Source organism: Cnephaeus nilssonii (genome assembly GCF_951640355.1).
Source record: "Cnephaeus nilssonii genome assembly, chromosome: 12".
Lineage (NCBI taxonomy): Eukaryota > Metazoa > Chordata > Mammalia > Chiroptera > Vespertilionidae > Cnephaeus > Cnephaeus nilssonii.
This window is the reverse complement of record NC_137083.1, coordinates 61,737,020-61,760,823: the sequence shown is the minus strand read 5'-3', so window position 1 is coordinate 61,760,823 and position 23,804 is coordinate 61,737,020. Positions and strand designations below refer to the sequence as shown.

Genomic DNA, 23,804 nt, shown 5'->3' with positions numbered 1-23,804 from the left:
TACACCATATACAGGAATAAACTCAAAATAGATTGAAGACTTAAAACGATAAAACTCTTAGAAGAAAACATGGGCAGTAAATTCTCAGGCATTTCCAGTAGCAATATTTTTTCTGATGTGTCTCCTCAGCCAAGTGAAGCAAAAGGGGAAATAAACAATAGGGACTACATCAAACTAAAAGTTTTTGCACAGCAAAGGAAACCACAGACAAAATGAAAAGACAATCTACTAAATGGGACAAGATGCTCAGCAATGACACATCCAATTGGGGGTTAATATCCAAACTTAATAAAGAATTAATACAACTCAACAGCAAAAAACAAAACAAAATCCAATTTGGTTAAAAAAATGAGAAAAGCACCTGAATAGACACTGCTCCAAAGAGGACATATACAGATGGCCAATAGACATATGAAAAGATGCTCAATGTCACTAATCATCAGAGAAATACATATTAAAACCACGAGATACCACCTCACACCTGTCAGAAGGGCCGTCAATAAATGAACAAACATGTTAGGATGTGGAGAAAAGGGAACTGTTGGTGGGAATGCAAATTGGTACAGTCACTATGGAACACAAAATTTATAATGGAACTGCCTTGTGACCCAGTGATTCCACTTCTGGGTATATTTCCAAAGAAACCAAAGAATGCATACACCCCTGTGTTCATTGCAGCATTAGCTACAATAACCAAGATATGGAAGCAACCCAAGTGCACATCAGTAGATGAGGGGATAAAAAAGTGATCGTACATGTCTATAATGGAATATTACTTAGCCATAAAAAGGAATGTGATCTTACCACTTCAACAGCCTAGATAGACCTAGAGGGTATTATGCTAAGTGAAATAAGTCAGACAGAGAAAGTCAGATACCATATAATTTCATTTATATACAGAATCTAAAGAGAGAAATCAGTGAACAAACAAAGCAGAAACATACTCATGGATACAGAAAACAGACTGATGGTTGCCAGAGGGGGGAGGGGTTTAGGAACTGGGTGAAAAAGTGAAGGGATTAAGAAGTACAAATTGGTAGTCACAAAATAGTCACGAGGATATAAAGTACAGCATAGGGCAGTGATGGGCAACCTTTTGAGGTTGGTGTGTCAAACTTCGCCAAAAAACTGAGCATAACTCGGGTAGTGTGTCACTTTGAGGAAAAAACTAACTCCAAGACTCTAGTCGCAAATGTTTCATCCTCAGGAGCAGCAAATGTTTCATCCTCAGCATGTGGCCGCGTGTCATCAGAAATGGCTATGTGTGTCAGTGCTGACACGCGTGTCATAGGTTCGCCATCACTGGCATAGGGAATCTATAAAAGCCTAAGTGACTGGCCTACTGGCCAGTAGCTATGACGTGCACTGACCACCAGGGGGCAGACGCTCAACGCAGGAGCAGAAACAACTGGCATGGAAACATGGAACAGACTGAGGGCACTGGGGAAGGCGGGAAGAGATTAATCAAAGATCTTATATGCATACTAGAGGCCCGGTGCACGGATTCATGCACCAGTGGGGTCCCTTGGCCTGGCCTGCAGGGATCGGACTGAAACCGGCTCTCCGATATCCCCTGAGGGGTCCTGGATTGCAAGAGGTGCAACCTCTTCTGCAGGCCAGGCCAAGAGACCCCACCAGTGCACAAATCCGTGCACCGGGCCTCTAGTATAGTCAATAGTACTGTAATACCTATGTATGGTGTCAGGGGATACTTGAAATATTGGGGGGCCACTTTGTAAAGTATATATGATTATATACTATGCTGTGCACCTGAAACTAATACAAAATGATATTGAATGTAAACTATAATTGAAAAAAAATTAATTAAAAAATATTGTGGTCATACCTGAAGTTTTTTTTGTAAATTTCTCTGAGGGATGCCCTACCATCATGTTTTTTTTAAATCTCAAGATATTTTTAAGGAATTATATAGCACTGATAAGTTTAGCTAAATGCCTGAATATGAATTCCTGTATTTTACTAACCCATAAAAATGGATGAAATAGTTTGAAACTAGCTAATTACATAGTAATAATCTAATGATTTCCTATTTCAAATGCCAGGTGTTTCTAGCACAATGAAATTTATTTTTATGTATTATCATTAACTCTTACTATACGATCTTACTACTAATATAATGATTTAACCCGATACATTAAAATTCAAAGACTGGAACCTAGCCTCGTAGCTCAGTGGTTGAGCGTCGACCCAAGAAACCAGGAGGTAACGGTTCGATTCCCGGTCAGAGCACATGCCCAGGTTGTGGGCTCAATCCTCAGTAGGGAGCATGCAGGAGGCAGCCAGTCAGTGAATTCTCATCATTGATGTTTCTATCTCTCCCTTAGCCTTCCTCTCTGAAAATCAATACAAATATATTTTTTAAAAAAAGACTAGAACCTAGGTTTATAAGATTGTGGGTTGGTAGTATAAAAACTCTACCCAGGATACAGAAACCTAGAAAGCAGAAAATGTAAATCCTTAAAGTTGCCATGGCAACACCAGCTGCTTATATTACAATAAATAAGTTGGTAAATTTTTTGAAACTTTCTTTATTAGAAACCAGTATAAAACAGAATTTTTAGAGTGATAATGATTCTACAGGTTTGCACTATTTTTCTTTTATCCATTTCATTGTTGACCTGTTTGGAAAGTTCTATAACTGCAAAAGTTGTACTTCGTGGCCAACAATAATTTTTACTTTTTCACATGCTGGAGGTGGAGTATGGGAATCTTTGTTTTTTAATCCTTATAGTGAGATATTTATAAGGAAGTGTGTCCTGATTGAGAGTCCAGTCCACTTAGCAGAAAACCTAGGACCCAAACATTGTTGTAACTTCTGAGCAAATCTCATTTTATCTTCCCTTTTTTCCTAAGTTAATGGCTTGAGATCTGAATGCAAGTTAATTGTCTATCCCATGTTGCCACATTTTCATAATTCCATGGCTTCTTTGTTATCCCCAAAGGCTTTCTCATCCCCCTTGTGCATTCTTGCAAGTGAATGAACCTATTATTGTTGCTTGTAGGATCCGGTGTCTCTCTACCGTTTCTGCTCACCATAGAAGAATGTGTGCATGTACAAATGTGCTGCTGTTAAGTTCTCTGTCTTTTGAGAGACCTTTCACTAGCAGTGCAAAGAGTGGACTCAGAACAATACTGGTTCAGACCAGTGCTTGTCAGAGCCACAAAGGAATTATGGGTTTGAAGTTCACCTCTGTCATCAGGAAGTACCAGAAAGGAGGAGGACCTGACCTGTGGGGCTCTCTCTGGCCTTGGGCCTTACTAATAGTGGCACCTTTGCCACCTAGCTACAATATTCACCTCTGGGTTGTTGTTTTTTCTGATGCCTTCTGTCCAGCTTCTTGTGCACTTGAATCTCCAATCTGTTTGGTAGTCTGGCTTTGCAGGAAAGTAACAGAAGTTTTAGAGACAAGTTTTTGGTTATCTTGAAAATGATTTTGGCGTTTAACTGCCACAGCTGGGTTTTATCAAATGGCCTGGGAAATGCCATATAATGAAAGCCATTCCTATTAGATCTGGAACAGGTGATGGAGCCAGCATTGACAGAAAATATGATTTTAACTGAGAAGCAGTATTTCTGTAAAACCTTTATTCCTTTTTACTGTTGTTACCTGTAAATTTTGTTTGTTGTTTTCTTTGGTAATCCTCACCCGAGGATATTTTTTCCATTGATTGATTTTTAGAGAGAGTGGAAGGGAGGGGGAGAAAGAGAGAGAAATATCGACGTGAGAGGGACACATCGATTGGTTACCTCCCCCACCCACCCTGACCAGGCCTGGGGATCAACCTGCATCTGAGGTATATGCCCTTGACCGGATTTGAACCCACAACTCTTCAGTCTGTGAGCCGATGCTCTAACCACTGAGCAAAACTGGATAGGGCTTCATTTAATTCTGTACAATGTGGTGTCTTTGGGGCCAGTGCTAGTTGTAGAAGTGTTTGTTCTTAGGGTTCTGTACTGGCTGAGAGAGACCAGCCCCACCCACTCGCTAGTTGCTTTGCACCATCCCTCCCTGGTTGTTGGGCATCTTGTTTACTTCTGCCCTAATTCCCTGCAGGTGCGTAAGTACAAGAGCATGATCCTGGAAGACCTGGAGTCCGCCCTAGCGGAACACGCCCCTGTGCCACAGGAAGTTAACTCAGAGTTGCCGCCTCTCACCATCGATGGAATTCCAGTCTCTGTGGATAAAATGACCCAGGTAAGGGGTAGGAAGTGAGGAGGAGACACAAAGACAAGTGGCACAGGTGTGGGTGGGCCTCAGATGACTTTCCTTAGTTTTGTCCTCAGTGATACCACTAGAGTGAGATACAGCCTAGAGCTGATAGTGAAACAGGAGAAGCCTTGGAAAAGAAAATGTGCCAGAAGAATGCTCCCCACCAGGGGCATGGATGTAGCCTCCTCCTCCTGCTGGCAGTTTTTTACTGCCTCTTGGGTCCTTGGGTTAGCTAAAGAAACTTAGCTTGGAGTTGGTTTGGAAAGGAGACTGTTAGGACTTTGATGAATCACAGTAAAGTGGGGCAAGTAAACTTTTAGCCTCTTTTGGGCTGAGCTGCTCCTCTGTCTGTGTACATTCTGAGTCCCACCACACTACTGCCAAGGAAGGCTCCCCTCTCCAGGGAATGAGGATGGAAAGCTCAGAAGGACGCCTCACTGACTCATTGCTCCTCTCCTCTCCTCTTCCTTTCAGAAGGGAAGTCAAAATGTACTTAGCCTGATACATCAGGAATGTTGCTGAGATTGTTTCTTTAAAAAATTTTAACTTTAAAAGTGATAGCTTAAACAAAGCTAAATGCCTTTTTATAACATATTTTCTTACCTTATTTTATTAATATATGTTGCTAAATTCAGTTGTGAGTTTTCTTTCCTTTTCCTGTTTTCCAGCAGCATTTAACACAGTTGATTACTTCTTTCTTCTACACAGTTTCTGTGACCCCACATTCTCCTGAATATTCTCCTACTCAGTGGATCCTCCCTCTTCTGCTGGCTTTTCTTCCTCTTCTTACCTGGTCTGTGTTGGCATGTCCCAGGGCTCTATCTTTATTTCTCTCTAAGTGATCTAATCCTGTCCTGTGGACTTTGTATCCCATCTATATTCTGTGTACACCCCAGCTTATACCACTACTGTTAGATCCTTAACACCAGATGCTCATAACAGAACCTATGAATGCCTCCACCCACTGCACTCTCCAAATCTCTTCCTCCCCTAGTATACCCATGTCAGTTAATGGTGCCATTGTCCATCTGGTTGCTCATATCCCATCATAGGAGTAAATCCTTGATTTCCCTGTTTTGCCCTCACTCCCCTACCAACCACATCTAATTATTAGCAAGACATGTCAATTCACCTCTGAAATATATCTTGAATCTGATTATTCTTCTCAGTTCCCATCACACCCTAGCCCAAGCCTTCAGCATCTCTCAATAGACTATTTCAGTTGATCAATTTTGTTGATCTCCTTGCTGCCGCTCTTGCTCTGCTTCAGGCCATGCTCAACAGAACTACCTGAGATTTAAAAAACACACACAAATGAGGTCATGTCACTCTTGTGTAAGCCCTTTAGTGGCTTTCCACTCTTTCTTGGATCAAATTCAGATTTTGCCGTGGCCTCTGAGACCCTATGTCATCTGGCCTCTTTCAACCTCATTGTCCATTCTTTCCCTCAGTTAGTGTGCTATGGCCAAACTAGCCCTCTTTCTTTTTGTTAGACACTCAAGCTCATTCTTTTACTATTCCCTCTGCCTGCAACATTTTCCTCCCAGAGCATTGTGTGGTAGACCTTACCTTATTCAAAGTGTAGCTCAGGTATCACCTTCTTTCTTGTCTCATCTAATGAAGTTTTCTTCTCCCATCAAGTCACTACCTAATACATCCTGTATTTTATTGGCTTTGTAACGTAAGTTCTCACTTAACATTTTTGATAGGTTCTGCAACTTTAAGCGAAATGACATACAAGGAAACCAGTTTTACCGTAGGCTAATTGATATAAACAAGAGTTAAGTGCCTATAGCATCTCATCAATGTTATAATGAGATGGCATTATTTGAGGACCTACTGCACTTATCTGTGGTCTGTCTCTCCAGTAGGGTCTTAGTTTCTGTTTTTCATTACTGTCCAGTACAGCTGCCCAACACCTAAATAACATCTGTATTCTAAATAATACTTGGTCAGTATCTGTCTAGTGGATGATGTAGGGGTCAGAGCAAAAATGAATCCAGCATAGTGGGTAACTGAATTGTGAGGTTCCTGAATGGGATTCACTCAGTACAGACATTGATGCTGCTGCTGCTGCTAGGGAGGGACACTTTTCTTCCTACTAAGTCTGAACTAGAGACTTGGTCTGAAGTAAAACAACATTTTATAAATATAAAGATAAATTGAGATCTTTCCGTGGATACTTGAATGATCTCTAAATAATGGTTCAAAAAGGAAGGCATTATCTAAACTTTTTTCCTGCTATTATTCTGTTCCTAGGGCCATTCTGACTAGTTAAAGAAAACATGAGGTGATTTTTTTTTTCCAATTGATGTAAAGAATTTATTCTGTGTCTCATGTATAAAGTACATCTAAAGCCAAATAAGCTTCTGATTGAGATGCAGTTAGGTAGAGTCCTGTCCTGTGATGGGCATTTTCCCCCTCTTGCCACAGTTGAGGTGCTTGGTTGAAATAATCTGGATACTGATAATCACGAGAATTGGCTAATGGCCACAAAAGTCAGAGCACATAGTTTAATTATTGTGTTAGAGATAAAACGTTGTTTCCAGTCCTCAACAAAATATTAGCAAAGAGGATCCAACAATACATTAACAAGATCATACACCATGATCAAGTTGGATTTATTCTGGGGATGCAAGGTTGGTCCAACATTCTCAAATCAATAAATGTGATACACCACATAAACAAAATGAAAGATAAAAACCACATGATCATATCAATAGATGCAGAAAAAAACATTTTATAAAATCTACCACCCATTTATGATAAAAACTCTCAGCAAAGTGGAAATAGAAGGAACATACTTCAATGTAATAAAGGCCATGTATGACAGACCCACAGCTAACATCATACTAAATGGGCAAAAACTACAAGCTTTGCCCTTAAGATCAGAAAAAGATAGGGATGTCCACTTTCACCACTCTTATTCAACATAGTACTGGAAGTCCTAGCCATAGCAATTAGACAAAAAGAAGAAATAAAAGGCATTCCAATTGGAAAGGAAGAAGAAAACTGTCATTATTTGCAGATGACATAATACTGTTAGAGAACCCTAAAGATTTCACCAAAAAAACTACTAGAATTGATAATGAATTCAGTAAAGTAACCGGATACAAAATAAATATCTAGAAATCAGTTGTATTTGTGTACACCAGTAATGAACTATCTGAAAGGGAAACTAAGAAAACATCCCATCCAAAATTAATTTTAAAAAAACAACCATAGGAATGAACTTAACCAGGAATGTAAAAGACCTGTACTTGGAAAATAAGACTGAAGAAAGAAATTGAAGAAGATACAAATAAATGGAAGCATATACCATATTCATGGATAGGAAGAATTAACATCATTAAAATGTTCATACTACTGCCCAGCCGGCGTGCTCAGTGGTTGAACATCAACCTATGAACCAGGAAGTCACAGTTTGATTCCCAGTCAGGGCACATGTCCAGGTTGTAGGCTCGGTCCCCGGTGTAGGGCGTGCAAGAGACAGCTGATCAATGATTCTCTCTCATCATTGATATTTATATCTCTCTCTCCCTCTCCCTTTCTCTCTGAAATCAATAAAAATATATTAAAATAAATAATAAATATAATGTCCACACTATCCAAAGCAATCTATAGATTCAGTGCAGTGCCTATCAGGATACCAATCTTGTGTGTCACAGAACTAGAATAATTATTCCAAAAATTTATATGGAACCACAAAAGACCCAAATAGCCACAGCAATCTTGAGAAAGAAGAACAAAGTTAAAGGTATCATACTACCTGATATCAAACTATGCTACAGGCCATAGTAATCAAAACAGCATGATACTAACATAAAGACAGACATTTAGAACAATGGAACAGACTGGAGAGCCCAGAAATAAATCCAAGTCTTTATAGTCAATATTTGACAAAGAATGGTGTTCGGAAAATTAGATATGTGCAAAATAACTAAATTAGACCACCTTCTTACACCATACACAAGAACAAACTCAAAATGGAATAAAGACTTAAATGTTAGACTCGAAACCATAAAACTCCTAGAAGAAAACATAGGCAGTAAAATCTTGGACTTTTCTCTTAGCAGTATTTTTTCTGATAATCTCCTCAGGCAAGGGAAACAAAAGAAAAAATAAGCAAGAGGGACTACATACATCAAACTAAAAAGTTTCTGCACAGCAGAGGAAATTATCAACAAAATGAAAAGGCAGCCTACTGAAAAGAAGAACATATTCCTAATGATATACCTGATAATATTAATATCCAAAATTTATAAAGAACTTATAAAACTCAAACTAAAAACAAACAATCCATCCCTGGCCGGTTTGGCTCAGTGGATAGAGCGTCAGCCTGTGGACTGAAGGGTCCCAGGTTCGATTCCAGTCAAGGGCACATGCCTGTGTTGCAGGCTCGGTTCAGCATGCAGGAGGCAGTTTATCAGTGATTCCCACATCATTGATGTTTCTGTCTCTTCCTCTCCCTTCTCTGGAATCAATAAAAATATATTAAATAAATAAACAAACAAACAAACAAACAATTCAAATAAAAAATGGAAAAGAGGGCCTGAATAGTCACTTCTCCAAAGGGGACATACAGATGGCTAATAGACGTGAAAAAATGCTCAACATCACTAATCATAAGAGAAATGCAAATTAAAACCACAATGAAATATCACCTCACACCTGTCAGAATGGCTATCATCAATAAATCAACAAACAAGTGTTGGCGAGGATGTGGAGAAAAGGGAACCCTCAGGCACCGTTGTTAGGAATACAGATTGGTGCAGCCACCGTGGAAAGTAGTATGGAGTTACCTCAAAAAATTAAAGATGGAACTGCCTTATACCCAGTGATTTTATTTCTGGGAATTTATCCCAAGAAACCCAAAACACTAATTATAAAGAATATATGGAGTCATTAAATTCTTATAATTGGGGAGTGGGGGAGGGATATATGCACCACCCTGCTAGGTGACTGTTGGTTGGACCATCCTGTACACCAAAAAGGCCTGTCAGGGTACATACCTTGGTTGCAGTTGTCGGCCGATTGATGTTTCTCACATCAATGTTTCTCTCTCTCTCTCAAAATTAGTGAAAGCATATCATTGGATGAGGATTATAAAAAATATATATATTTGTATATATTTATATGATATATACACCTCTGTGTTCATTCCAGCTATTATTTACAACAGCCAAGATTTGGAAGTAGCCCAAGTGTCCCAACAGTAGAAAAAGTTGTGGTGCATTTACATAATGGAATACTACTCAGCCAGCCAGCCAGACCACCATGGGTCAGCTTCTGCGTTGAGTGCTCCCTTGTGGTCATTGCTCATCATAGCAACTGGTCGACGGGTCGGTCGGTTGTTTAGGCTTTTATATATATAGGCTAGGGGCCCAGTGCACGAGTTTGTGTACCTTGAAAGGAACTGTGGGCCATGAGGCTGTGGTAGGCACAGGGGCGGATCTCGGCCCATCCACCCAGCCCTTCCTACGTGGCCCCCGGTCCCCTGTCTGCTGGCAGCCCTGCTCCTGCTGCTGCCACCGCTCCCACGCACTGACAGTGCTGGCCCCGCTTGCACTCACTGACGGCATGGAGCGAATGGGGCCAGCACCAGCAGCGGGTGTGATTGGGGCTGGCGCCATCAGTGGGTGCAAGCAGCAGCTGCTGCCCCAATCGCTCCTCAGGAGCAGGGGGAGGTGGAGAAGCCCTCAGGGACTATCAGGGATGGCAGCCACCACTCGCATCCGTTGATGGCGCCAAGCGGTTGGGGCCGGCCCCGGCAGCAGGTGCGAGCGCCAGGCGGGACTGTAGTGCTCAGGAGCAAAGAATTTTCAGTAACCACCAAAGTCTCACCCTGATGACAGCGACTGGCGCCCCGCCTTGGTCTGGTGCTCCCGCTCACCTGCTCCACCATCCCACTGCAGCCAACACCTGCCATGTTCTGCACACGCCCCCTGGTGGTTAGTGCATGTCATAGTGACCGGTTATTCCGCCGTTCAGTCTATTTGAATATTAGCCTTTTATTATATAAGACTAGTGGCCTGGTGCACAAAATTCGTGCACAGGGAGGGGGGTCCCCTAGCCTTGCCTGTGCCCTGTCACAGAGCGGGAGCCCTGTGATCGATCACCCCAAAGAGGTAGGCCCTGCCCACCCATCCAGGGCTCCTCGATGGATTGCCCCAAAGAGGTAGGCTGTAGCATCGGACCCCCAGGCCTCCGCTTGGAGACTCACCGGCCCTGCCTCCTCCGCGCTGCGCGGAGCCGCGGGACCCCTAGGCCTGGCCACGTGCAGATCTGGGAGGAGGCGGGACTCCCAGGCAGGCTCCGTGAAGCGCACGCAGTGTCAAGCCCAGCCCCGCCCACCTGTGTGCGCAGCCATCTTGTGATGGCATGAAGGGCATCAGGTGTGACGGCCTGAGGACCACCTAGGCCAGTGGTCAGCAAACCGCGGCTCGCGAGCCACATGCGGCTCTTTGGCCCCTTGAGTGTGGCTCTTCCACAAAATACCACGGCCTGGGCGAGTCTATTTTGAAGAAGTGGCGTTAGAAGAAGTTTAAGTTTAAAAAATTTGGCTCTCAAAACAAATTTCAATCGTTGTACTGTTGATATTTGGCTCTGTTGACTAATGAGTTTGCCGACCACTGACCTAGGCTTTTATTAGTAAGATAGGAAAATCTGGGGACAGTGTAATTGAATAAATTATATTAGCTGTCCTTAGAATTTACATGGAAAGAAGAGCAATATGCCCTGTCGGCATGGCCTAGTGGTTGAGCGTCAACCTATGAACCAGGAGGTCACAGTTCAATTCCTGGTCAGAGCACATGCCAGAGTTGCTGGCTTGATCCCCAGTGTTGGGTGTGCAGGAGGCAGCCAATCAATGATTCTCTCTCATCATTGATGTTTCTATCTCTTTCTCCCTCTCCTTTCCTCTCTTAAATCAATAAAAATATATTTAAAGAATAAATAAATAAAAATAAAAGTATAATTCTATATTAGTAAATAGAATGTTTACCTGAAAAGCTTCTGCTTTTATATTTTTAATGTATCTTGATCCTGATAAAATTCTTTTTTTTTTTTTAAGAAAAGTGTGTTTTTTTCATTGAGTTCAGAGAAGAAGGGAGAGGGAGAGAGAGTTCTTATAAAGTCCTTTAATGTGTGGTAAAAAAAAACATTTAGCGCTGTGGTATTTTTAATGACATAATGAAAACTAGGCAACTTTAAGAATGCTGGCTAGATAGAACTCCCATATCTGTCTGCCTACTTGTATAAGAAGTGAAGGAGGTTGAGGAAGACTTAGCAGAAGAAATTTTAATTTGTTGTCCATTCTCCAACCCCAGAATTCATTTACAATGAAATAATAAAGTCCTCTTTTTCAGGGATTTTGAAAGCCAGGTTAGTAACATTTTCTAGAATACTTCAGACCAGAGACATGTTTCTCAAACTCAGCGTGCATAGGAACTGCCTGAAGTCTGGTTTGTTTAAATGCAGACCGAATCAGGAGGTGTTGGGTGGGGCCTGAGGTTTTGCCACGTAGCAAGCTCCCAGGTGATGCCTAACCTGCTAATTCCCAGACTACACATAATAATGATGATTTTGCTAGTAGAAAATCAGTTCTGCTCTTTACCACACTTGAGTCCTATAGGATTCTCTTGTTCTTAGAGGTTGTAAATATTTTTGGAATTTGTGTTAGAAGAGATTCAGGCAAACATTATAATTACAGAAGAAATATCTCTGGAAAGACCAGTTTGTTTATTGGTTGAAATCCACTCTTTTTTCCCTTCTCTGTTCCCTATCCCCACCTTGAACTTACTGTCCTCTCTTACTCTCACTGGGGCAGTCTTTGTTGCTTTAATATTCCCTTGGAGTGATGATGCAACAGGATAGTAATTCTTCACCAGTTTTTAGGGAAACCTTCAGAAACATTCGGCACAGTGATTGCTTCATTAGGAAGAAGTTATTCACCAGGCTTGACATGTTTTACTTAGAAAACATTCATTAGTTTTCAATTTAGGTTTTTTGAGTGTTGTTTTGTTTTGAAAAAGCATAGGTCTGGCCTCTTCTACTCAAAGAGTAGAAGCATTATGCTATGTGAAACAAGCCAAACACAAAGGACAGGTATCGTGTGATTCCACTTACTAGTACATGAGCTATCTAGAATGGAAAATTCAGAGAGACAGAAAGTAGGGGAGAGGTTACCAGGGGCTGTGGAAAGTAGAAATAGGGGTTACTATTTAATGGGTACAGAGGTTGTTTGGGTGGTGATGAATAAGTTCTGGAAATACATAGTGGTGATGGTTGTACATATTATGATTGTACTTAATGCCACTAAATTATATATATTAAGTGGTAAATTTTATGTTGTGTATATTTTACCCCAATATAGAAAAGTATTTTGAAGCAGGGCTGGATAAAAAGTATTTCATTTTAGTGGTCCTCTAACTTGGCTGCACAATAGAATCACCTGGGGAACTTAAATCCTAGTGCCAGGCCACACTTCAGACCAATTAAATCGGATTCTCTGGGGATGAGATCCAGGCATCTGTAGGTTTAATGTCCCAAGGCGATTCCAATGTGCAACCAACTTTGAAACTGCTGCTTCTTACTATAGTGTCAGAATCCATATGCAAGGTAGGTTTTCCTTACTGTCTAAAATTATTTTTTAAAAAGTGTTTATGTATATGGTATCATTCCACATTTTATAAATATTAGATAGGGAGGATGAGGTTAAGAGAATATAAAGGTAACAAAAAATTGGATGTGCTCTTAAATAGGACATAGCTTATTGTGACTAGAATAAAAAAATAAGGGTATATTTAGGAATACTAGGGGAAGGGAATAGGCACATAAATTTCATATTCAAGATACAACTAGACTAGGGGAAAATACTTACAAATTATGTGACAAAAAAATTAATGTCCAGAACAGATTAATATTTTCTTCAAATTAAGAAAAAGATAACTAGGATAATCAAAGCATTCTAACCAGTTCACAAAAGAAAAGACAATCGATAAACATATAAAAAAGATTCTCAACCTCATTAGTAATGACAATTAAAATAAACAACTTCACCCAACCAGTGAGGCTCAGTGGTTGAGCATTGATCTATGAACCAGGAGGTCACGGTTCAATTCCCTGTCAGGGCACATGCCCAGGTTGCAGGATCAATCCCCAGTAGGGGCTCTGGGGTGTGTAGGAGGCAGCCAATCAGTGATTCTCTCTCATCATTGATGTTTCTATCTCCCTCTCTCTTCCTCTCTGAAATCAATTAAAATATATTTAAGAAATAAATATAATAAACAATTTCTTCCACATCCGACGAGCCAAAAAAAGAAAGCTTGGTAATAATAAAATGTGAGGGACGGTATGAAAAAGTGAGGATTGACGTGCATTGTATCTGGGATTGGGATTGGCAACGTCTTTTTGAAGGACAGTTGGGCATTATCTACTAAAATGTTAAGTGCTGCCCTAACCGGTTTGGTTCAGAGGATAGAGTGTTGGCCAGCGGACTCAAGGGTCCCAGGTTCAATTCCGGTCAAGGGCATGTACCTTGGTTTTGGGTAGGGGGTGTGCAGGAGGCAGCTGATTGATGTTTCTCTCTCATCGATGTTTCTAACTCTCTATCCCTCTCCCTTCCTCTCTGTAAAAAATCAATAAAAAATATTTTTTTAAAAATGTTAGGTGCTTATACCCTTGTTAGCCAGCAATTCCACTTTCTGCTACACATTCTGCACACATGTGTGCACAAAGAAGCATGTACATGCACTATAAACCTAAATATTTATCAATAGAACTGTTAAATAAAATGGAAAAATCTACACCTTGGATACTAGGCAATTATTTTTTAATGAGATTATTCTAGTTATACTACCTAATGAGAAGATCTCTATGTTGAAATGTTGAGTGGAAAAAGTGAGTTGTAGTAAAATGTGTACAGTATGGTATCATTTGTGTTTTCTCTCATCACATCAAACTGTCTTTCCAGTTATATTTATGTAAATGCATAGAATTTGGCCAATAAGGAAGGATGTTTATCAAACTAATGCCTCTGGACAGGTGACTAAATTGGAGGAGGGTGAATCAAAAAGAGGACTTTGACTTTATTTATTTAAATTTTTATACAAAAGAGTACGTCTGGTATAAGCTAGCAGAAATTGACCAGTGTGAGACTCGAAGACAAGGCAGAGTGTTAAGAGCATTTTGATTAATGAGAATGACCATTTGCTAGTTGGTTGGGTGTGGAGGTAGAGGAGCAGAATTGTTGGCTTGAAAGAGGAGTCTTTAAATGAGCATCTTCACTGGCTGTCCCTTGCATTTTCTAAACTTATCTTTCCTTCCAGAGTTCTTCCCCTGTTGCTATAGGAATGTATTTAATGGGAAAATAAGATTGAGAAGCCAGTGTTTCTGCTGGCACTGCTAGGGGATGGTGTTTCTAATAAGGAAAGCCACTTTCATTCTCTCTCTGAACAGAGGTCAGTGGTAAAGATAATCCCAAATAGTGAGCAAAAAAGTCATTTTGCTTTTCTTCCTCTGTCCTTTAAGTGTTTATTTGAATATGATTGGGTCTGTCAAACTGGAAGTTCATAATTTAAATGAAAATAATGAAGTTATAGTCTGAAAATTTTCCAGTTTTCCTTTCCTGCCACATTTCTGTTTTCTTGTAAACTATAGTAAACGTCACCTTTCAACATGATTTGATTTCAGCAACCTTCTCTGTAACTTATTACATACTAGAGGCCTGATGCACGAAATTCATGCAAGGGGCTCAGCCCTCGCAGCCCCAGCTTTGTCCGGAAGGTTGTTCAGCTGTCTGGTCTAATTAGCATATTATGCTTTTATTATTATAGATTCTTTGACCTCTTCAGTGGAGGGGAGTTGGCTAACATTTTGTTTTGAAAAGCCTTTTCTTGGGAACTGAAAATAAATGGACATCGGGAGCCTCAAAATCCCTAGACTAGGGTACATGCAGAACAAAGAAGGAATGAGAAAAGAGTATTTGGGAATATATAAAGATAATGCAACGTTGGACAGCAAAGAATTAACTGAATTTACAAGTGGAAAACTTCTAGGAGAGTAAGAATTATTATGTCATTTTAGCCAGATTAAACTTTTTAGAGTTTTAGAAAATCTTTTTTTTTTTTAAACCATCTGTGGTTTCCACATAATCTTTCCTTTTGACTGCCACTGGCATGAATTTGATACCTTTTTTCTTTGCTGAATGTGCCCTGGATGGAGTGATATTTTCTACTCTTTGCTGGTTTGAGGTGGGTTTACTGAGAAAGCTGGGCACTTTAAGCCCATCTAGAGGTTGAAAATTAGAATAAGGGCCAGGGAAGCTTTTTGCTGCCCAATTAGAGGACAGCCTGAGAGGGCAGGCTTTACCTTCGCTGATCCTGTTGATTGTCTCCCCTGCGGATTAAAGACAAACCTTCTTTAACAAGCACATTGAATAGCTTGGGTTTCCAAAACTCTCCAGCACCAGTAATTAATCCAACTGGTAATGAGAGCACAGTGCTGAATTCTGGAAAGAATCATTTAACTCTTTCTCTGCTGGACAGCTCATTTCCCTTATTGATGGCTCCTGTAGCCTTAGCACTATTTACGTGGGGTAATATAAAGATAGACTAGTAGAAATTTGCCTTTTTCAGTTAAATCATACTATCTCTTTGTACTTAATGTCCTTTATCCCCAAAGTATACATACTTGAAAAGTGAACTTTTATATCAGAAGGTGCTTTTTTACCTCTTGTTTTGATATAGAAGTTTTGTGCAGTTGATAATTAGTACTTTTAAAAAGCCTAAGATCTGCTTCTGAATAGGAACTTGTACACCAGCTGTTAATTTCATTATGGTTCTATTTTTTAACTTAATAGGGGGGTTGCCTGTGGACATAACCTTCCCTTTGGGCTGCTTCTGTTTTTCCTGTCTATCTCTCCTTCCTATGAGTTTGAAACATTTCCATCCAGAGATTTCTAGCACACAAAACATCTTTGAGATGTTTCCTAGTTCCTTCTCTCTTTTCTCTAATTATGGAGTCCCATTTTCCGATGATTTCCATTTGTAATCTGCTTGTACATTTTTTGTTTGCTTGTACGCTTTTTTTTTAATGCTCAGAGATACAGCAGAACAAATCACCTAAAGTACCTGTGCATTGGAGTGGGTTGGTAATAGCTTGCTTCTTCAAGGCAAGGAATCGTCCTATTGGTCATTTAGTTCCTTTCTGATTCTAGCATTTTTATTTATCACCCTCAGTCATGTTTACATGGATACATATCAGCTTATTCTTAGGCCTCCTCCTGCATTTCCCACTAAATGTGCTTTGAAAAACAAAGGATAAATGTCTTTGTGCATATCACAGTGTGTTTAGTATTAGAAAACCATTTTCAGAAAACCATTTTGAATTTGAAAAGATGGCTGATGATTGAAATAATAAAATTGCTATTAATACAAAGTATTATTGGCTACCTCAGATTCTCTCAATTGATCCTGTATGTTTGCCATTATCATTATCTTTTTGCAATTGACAAAATTAAGATTCAGAGAGAGTTGAGGTTCATAGCTGTTTGAGTCTAGAACTCGTGTACTTATTGATGTATGCAAAAAGCTGACTCAAAAAGTAGTGAAGCCCTAACCCGTTTGGCTCAGTGGATAGAGCATCGGCCTTCGGACTGAAGAATCCCAGGTTCAATTCCGGTCAAGGGCATGTACCTTGGTTCCGGGCACATCCCCAGTGGGGGGTGTGCAGGAGGCAGCTAATCAATGTTTCCCTCTCATCGATGTTTCTAACTCTCTATCCCTCTCCCTTCCTCTTTGTAAAAAATCAATAAAATATATATATTTTTAAAAAGTAGTCAAGATATATTTCACAAAGGATGTAGACTTGCTGGGCATTACGGAATGGGCAGTGGCACTGGAATAGTAGCATGAGAAAATAGTCTAGTAAGGAGAACATATCAAAAGGCATAAAAACGTGAATGGATTCAGCAGTCCATAAGATAGTACAGCCTTGTTCCTCATTACTTGTGTAATGAGGAACAAGGCTGCCTGCTGGGAACTACTGGAAACTGGAGGTTGTAGGAAGCCAAATTGAGGGGGGACAAAAAAAAAAAAGCTGGACAGAGGAGTCTAATTTGGTTGTTTATAGTGAAAGGCCATTTGAAGGGTTTTGAGCATTGGAGCTATGTACCATTTAAGGAACCGCTCTGTCAAAGATATGTGTGATGAGGAAGAGAGGGGAGCCCAGCTGGTGTGGCTCAGTAGTTGAGCATCGACCTATGAGCCAGGAGGTCACAGTTTGATTCCCTGTTGGGGTACATGCCCAATTGTGGGCTCAGTCCCCAGTAGGGGGTGTGCATTATTGTTTCTATCTCTCCCTCCATCTGGGAAAAAAAAAAATAAAAAATATATATATATATATATATATATATATATCTCCTATATAAGAAAAGCCTAATATGCTAAATGTTCGGTCAGTCAGTCGGCCGTTTAACCATTCAAAGCATAATATGCTAATGATATGCTAAGGCCACTCAACCGCTCGATATGATGTGCACTGACCACCAGGGGGCAGACACTCCAACCAGTAGGTTAGCTTGCTGGGGTCCAGCCAATCTGGACTAAGTGAGACGGGTCAGACACACCCTGGAGCCCTCCCGCAGACCCTCCCCAGCTGGCCAACCTCCTGCGTCCCTCCCTGGCCCCAAATGTGCACCAGTGGGATCCCTCGGCCTGGCCTGCACCCTCACGCAATCCGGGACCCCTCGGGGGATATCAGAGAGCCGGTTTCGGCACGTTCCCACAGTCCAGGCCGAGGGACCCCACTGGTGCATGAATTTGTGCACCAGGCCTCCAGTATATTTATATTTATATTTATATTTGTATTTGTATTTACACTGAGTGGCCAGATTATTATGATCTCTGAACGCATAATAATCTGGCCACTCAGTGTATATCCTATATAATAAAAGGCTAATATGCAAATTGTCCCCTTGACCAGGAGTTTGACCAGCAGGTAGGCTGGCCAACCGCCCATGTCCCCTCCCCCTGGCCAGGCTGGCCGGACCCCACCCATGCACGAACTCATGCACCAGGCCTCTAATACACACACACACACACACACACACACACACACACACACACACACACACTGAGTGGCCAGATTATTATGCGTTCAGAGATCATAATAATCTGGCCACTCAGTGTATATTTATATTTATATTTTTATTTATTTATTTATTTATTTATTTATTTATTTATTTATTTATTTAAAAAAAGAGAGAGGGGGGAGTTCCCCAAGAAAGCCAAATAGAAGCATACACTAACCTTGGGCTGTGAAGGTGGGACTGGAAAAGAAGAGATGACTATCACAGATATTTCAAAGAATTAAACTTGCAATGAGTGGCTAGATAGGTGTTGCAGGAAAGAGGTAAACCTGGGGTTTTGAGCTTGGATGTCCAGAGAAAGGAGGTGGGGTTCTACTGGCAAAGACAAAGACCTTGAGAAGACAAGTAGTTGGAGAGAGGAGAACGGAGAGTTTGAGTAGGCTGGTGCTGTGCTCACAGTTCAAGTAACCAATGAGTTCTTGAAACCCAGTGGTAGGCCTGGAGTGAGAGAGCCAAAGCCAGGTGCCAAGGTGACCTAGAACTAAGGAGCATGGGAAACTATTGGTGCAAATGGCCAGGGGATCAGAAACTGAGGAAATAATCAGAATTGGAGACTATCTGGGGTTCCAAGTAAGATTTGAGCAGACTGTCAACCAAGTGTTTTCAACTGTGAGTTCTTTCTGGAAGCTTTAGCCTTTCATTAGTTTAGAAATGTTTAGCCTTCTTATTTCATTATCTCCAGACTCTACTTAATATGGATATAAAGAACTCCCCTTCTGGAGACTGTTAGTGGGATTAAAAGAAAGAGGGGGAGGGAGACTTATAAAAGTCTGTGGTATCAGTTTATTTTATTTATGCACCTGAGAAAACCGTTGTTTTTTTATATGAAGAAATGTAAATATTGAGTGTGAGGATGAAGCCTTTTCCTTCTCTGTGTATCTATCTGAGGCTAGAAAAGGACACTCTCCTAGGAAACCAGGATAAAGGGAAAAATGACTTTGAGATGCACTTTCTTAAAATAACTGAAGGAGTGACCTCATGAGCCAGCCGATAGCCTGGGTTTGCAAATGGATACATTTCTATTAGCCTGCTGCTTGATGCTGCAGAGCCAAATATAACGGAGTGTATTATATCATATCCTGTAGATGAGACTGTCTGGGAGAGCGGGGACTTAGAAAGAGAGGTGAAATGGCAGAGTCAGCACAAGAATTAGGAATGTAAATACTATCAACTATAGCTTCCTTTATTAGGTAAACATTTCTGATTTGGGCTCATGATTCCCTATTATGTGATCATTTGTATCATCTTCTGGTAGAATAATATTTAAACAGGAACACCTGATCTTTAAATATGCTCTTCAGTATAAAAGTGTTGCTGCACTCATCTCTCATTAATACTTTAGTATTCCCATTTCTGGTTTTTTTCTGTTTGACAACTACAGCCTTGTGTCCTTGGGTCTGACTCGTTGCTAAATTTTTCCTCTCCTTTGGTCTTAAGCTATAGAGGCAATATGGATGTGTCCTTAGCTGGATGATAGGGTTTATCTCTGAGTGTTGTAGACCATCAGGTTATAAGGAAAGCAGAATGTCTGGGAAAGAAGATTATAGCTTGATAAACTGCTTCTTTTGCCAGAAATCATTGTCAGCAATTAAGAAATTCACAAAGTAGGTTTCCATTCTCCCTCCAACATGCACACAGTGTAGTTACTGTAACAGGAGATAAAGAATGGCAGTTGTGCCCAACCGATGTGGCTCAGCAGTTGAGCATAGACCCAGGAACCAAGAGATCACAGGTTTGATTCCTGATCAGGGCACATGCCTGGGTTGTGGGTTCGATCCCCAGTAGTGGGGGTGCAGGAGGCAGCCAATCAGTGATGTTTCTCTCTCAACAGTGTTTCAACTCTCTATCCCTCTCCCTTCTTCTCTCTCTAAAACCTCAATAAAAACATATTTTTAAAAGAAGAAGAAGAATGGCAGTTGTCTCTTTGGTTTAATACCTGTTTGGTCTGGATTCAATTTGTAAAATAAATCTAAATGAAGTCCATAATGTTTTTAAGATCACACATACTTCACTATCTCTATATGTCAGACACATAGACATTGGTGTAGCTTACTCAAACCTTCCTAGAAGAATTTTAGGCTTATTTTCCCTTTTTATTAAGTAAAGCCTATTTATTTATTTAAATGTTTTTTACTGATTTCAGAGAGAGGAAGAGAGAGATAGAAACATCAGTCATGAGAGAGAATCATCAATTGGTTGCCTCCTGCATGCCCCTACTGGGGATCGAGCCCAAAACCTGGGCTTGTGCTCTGACCAGGGATCGAACTGTGAGCTCCTGGTTCAAGGGTCGACACTCAACCACTGCCACACTGGCCGGACAAGCCTATTTATTTTCATATATTTTGTAATCAACCACCTTACTGAATTCTCTTATTTTTATAGTAGTCTTTCATTTGATTCTCTTGGGTTTCCCATATATACAGTCATTTCATCTATAAATAATGATTTACCTGCTCCTCACCTCCTATTTATTTCTTATCTAATTGCCCTGATTACTACCTCCAAAACAAAGTTGAAAATATGGTGTGATTTTGTTTGACACCTTAAATTCATGGAAGCTGTAGAAAGGAAATAAGCTGTAGCATCAGTAGTATCTTGGGAGGCAAAAATCAAACTTGGGGGCAGGTATTCTTGATCTTACAGGAACAAGTCTATGCAATACAGCTTAGGGTTTCCTTCACATATGTATGATTCTCAATCACTGTGGATCTATGTAACATGTGGAAACAGTGGGCTCATCAGTCACCTGTTGAAACTCCCTCGGCCCTCCAGGAAGGCTTTCTGTGTGATGACCATAGAATTTGGTGCGAGACACAAACATATCCCAGATATCTTTCATGACTACCGCTGACCATACTCTTGTCTTCCAGGCCCAGCTTCGGGCATTTATTCCAGAGATGCTCAAGTACTCCACAGGTCGGGGGAAACCAGGCTGGGGCAAAGAAAGCTGCAAGCCCATCTGGTGGCCTGAAGACATCCCGTGGGCGAATGTCCGGAGCGATGTCCGCACAGAAGAGCAAAAGCAGAGGGTGAGTCCTCTGGCCTGAGTTGCTTGTTGCTTTTCCATTTTGAATCAACCCCCTCAATTTTTGTCTTTCTGCTTCTTACTCTAAGGAGTCTAGAAACATTTGTGTAATAGTCAAACCTGTCCCCCCAAAGAAGTTAGTCTCTGATTTATACACCTCTCTCTCATAGGCCTTTGGAGCAGTTTTAATTTGATGAGGTGCATGGAAAAACTGAGGAAACTTGTAATAAAATCGTTAATCACTTTGAAACTTAGAAATGTTTTTAGTTCTGGTTAGCAAGAATCACTGTTGAAAAATATAAATGTGGAATTAGAGAGATGTGAAGTTCGCCATGTCTGCAGATAGAAAAGAAGAAAGACTAAACTAGATGTCATCCTTTTTCTGCATATTTGTTTTCAGTCAGCTTGGACATTTACTGAGAATCTTAATATAAAATTATTGAGAAAAGACTAATCTTTTGTGAGAAGTTTTAAGAGTTGGCCACAGGTTAGAATAAAGTAATTAAAATCCAAGTGGGAAATTGTTGGTTCTTGGTATTGAGTTTCTTTAGGAAAAAGAGTTTACTCTGTCCGAGGTTTGTTTTATTTTGATAGTCAACTGCTTATTCCATAGTGGGAATAACCACTATTTTTGTGACTTAATGTGCTTTTCTGGTCTTTTGGTGACAGGTTTCATGGACCCAAGCACTACGGACCATAGTTAAAAACTGTTATAAACAGCATGGGCGGGAGGACCTTTTGTATGCTTTTGAAGATCAGCAAACACAAACACAGGCCACAACCACACACAGTATAGCCCATCTCGTCCCATCACAGACCGTAGTCCAGACCTTTAGTAACCCTGATGGCACTGTCTCACTTATCCAGGTGAGTAAACCTATGGTTACCAGATTGTGGCTTCTGGGGCAGATCAGGGAGCACCTCACCTCAGAGTGGAGAAAGTTTCCTTTCTGCTAATTCCTGTATGAATTTTATATAGTTCCCCAAGATCTTCCTGCTGAAAAAGGATTTTTGAATAATATTTTAAATTGTTTGCATTTTGCTAAAAACAGAGCTTTAGCTAGCTTTTCTTGACACTTCCAAATTTTTTTTTATCGTTTCACTTTGTCAATAACCAGGAAATATTTCTTCTGCATTACCTGTAAGAATTTTTAGTAGATAGGGAACCTCTAAAATTCCGGTTGGAGTGAGAATAAAAAGTTGATTGACTGACATTGGGCATGGGTAGTAAAATGTGATAGCTTCTAATACTGATTTATTTGGTTGAAGTAAAACTCTGAAACTCATGTGTCTGAGTTATAATTGTATAACTCATTTCATATTATTACAAAGCCTATTGTTATTTATGCTGAATTGAGGATTAACTGAATATTAACTTCTGAGTAGAGGAGAAGTAGAAGGATTCATCCACTGACACTTAATTGCTTTCCATACATTTCTTTAGGTTGGCACAGGGGCAACAGTAGCCACATTGGCTGATGCTTCAGAATTGCCAACCACAGTCACTGTTGCCCAAGTGAATTATTCTGCTGTGGCAGATGGAGAGGTAAGAAAGATGATCCTGTCTGCATCTGCTTAAATACTTGGATATAACCAGTGTCACCCCAATAAAGTCAATAAAAAGTAAAAATAAGTACTTGGATATATAGGTGAGGGAGAAGTGAAGGTCCCGAAGATGAAGAGATGAAAGCCGCCCACATACCTGTGGCAATATTTTATTCAAACCTTTTACAAAGGATCTTATGCCGTGTATATTATAACAGTCAAAATTCATGGATCTTTATGATTAGACCTAACTATTAGGAATTTACAATTTTACATTTATAATATATCATTTTGTTTAATATACTATAAAAGGGATTATCCATTTAATACTTTTATGCTGTGAATCTCAAAAAATTTAATTCTTAGGTTTTATTTTAAAAATTAGATCATTAAAACTGGATCTGACAAAAGCATCCTTTGAAAGGGTAAATATATTTGTAAATTAGTAGACATGAATTATTACATTTTAAATGAGCATTTGAAAAGGCTTGCTTCACGAGCAAATCCTTCCCTACCAAAATCAAGGTAATTATGGAATGTTAACCTAAAGATAGAAGTACTTTATGAAGTACTTGGTACAGTAAGCACTCAACCCTATGAAGCATAGACTCTCTTATCAACTTTACTTTATAGATGAGGAAACTGCAACATGTAGAGGTTAGGAGACTTGCCCAGAGTCCCAGAATAAGTGTTAAAAGCTCATTAATACATTGTCTAGACTCTGAGCTGTGAGCTATCGGTGAAGTTTAGGAAAGAGTTTACTAAGTCACTATGAGCTTTTCCCCTAAAACATGGTATATGTCTGAAGTTTGAAAAATAGCCAACAAATGTCAAAGAGAAGTATCAGAATTAA

The 23,804-nt window shown here is 40.2% G+C and overlaps 1 protein-coding gene across 3 annotated transcripts in view; it reads left to right on the top strand.

Annotated features, from left to right (window-relative positions):
* The window catches only part of NRF1 (nuclear respiratory factor 1), a 131,726-nt gene that overhangs the window by 73,580 nt on the left and 34,342 nt on the right, over positions 1 to 23,804 (top strand). For all 3 annotated transcript variants that reach the window (XM_079785714.1, XM_079785715.1, XM_079785716.1), the window contains exons 5-8: positions 4,077 to 4,217; positions 21,252 to 21,410; positions 22,076 to 22,273; positions 22,851 to 22,952. In XM_079785714.1, the coding sequence (XP_079641840.1) occupies positions 4,077 to 4,217; positions 21,252 to 21,410; positions 22,076 to 22,273; positions 22,851 to 22,952 (600 nt within the window). The remainder of the gene's footprint in view (positions 1 to 4,076; positions 4,218 to 21,251; positions 21,411 to 22,075; positions 22,274 to 22,850; positions 22,953 to 23,804) is intronic.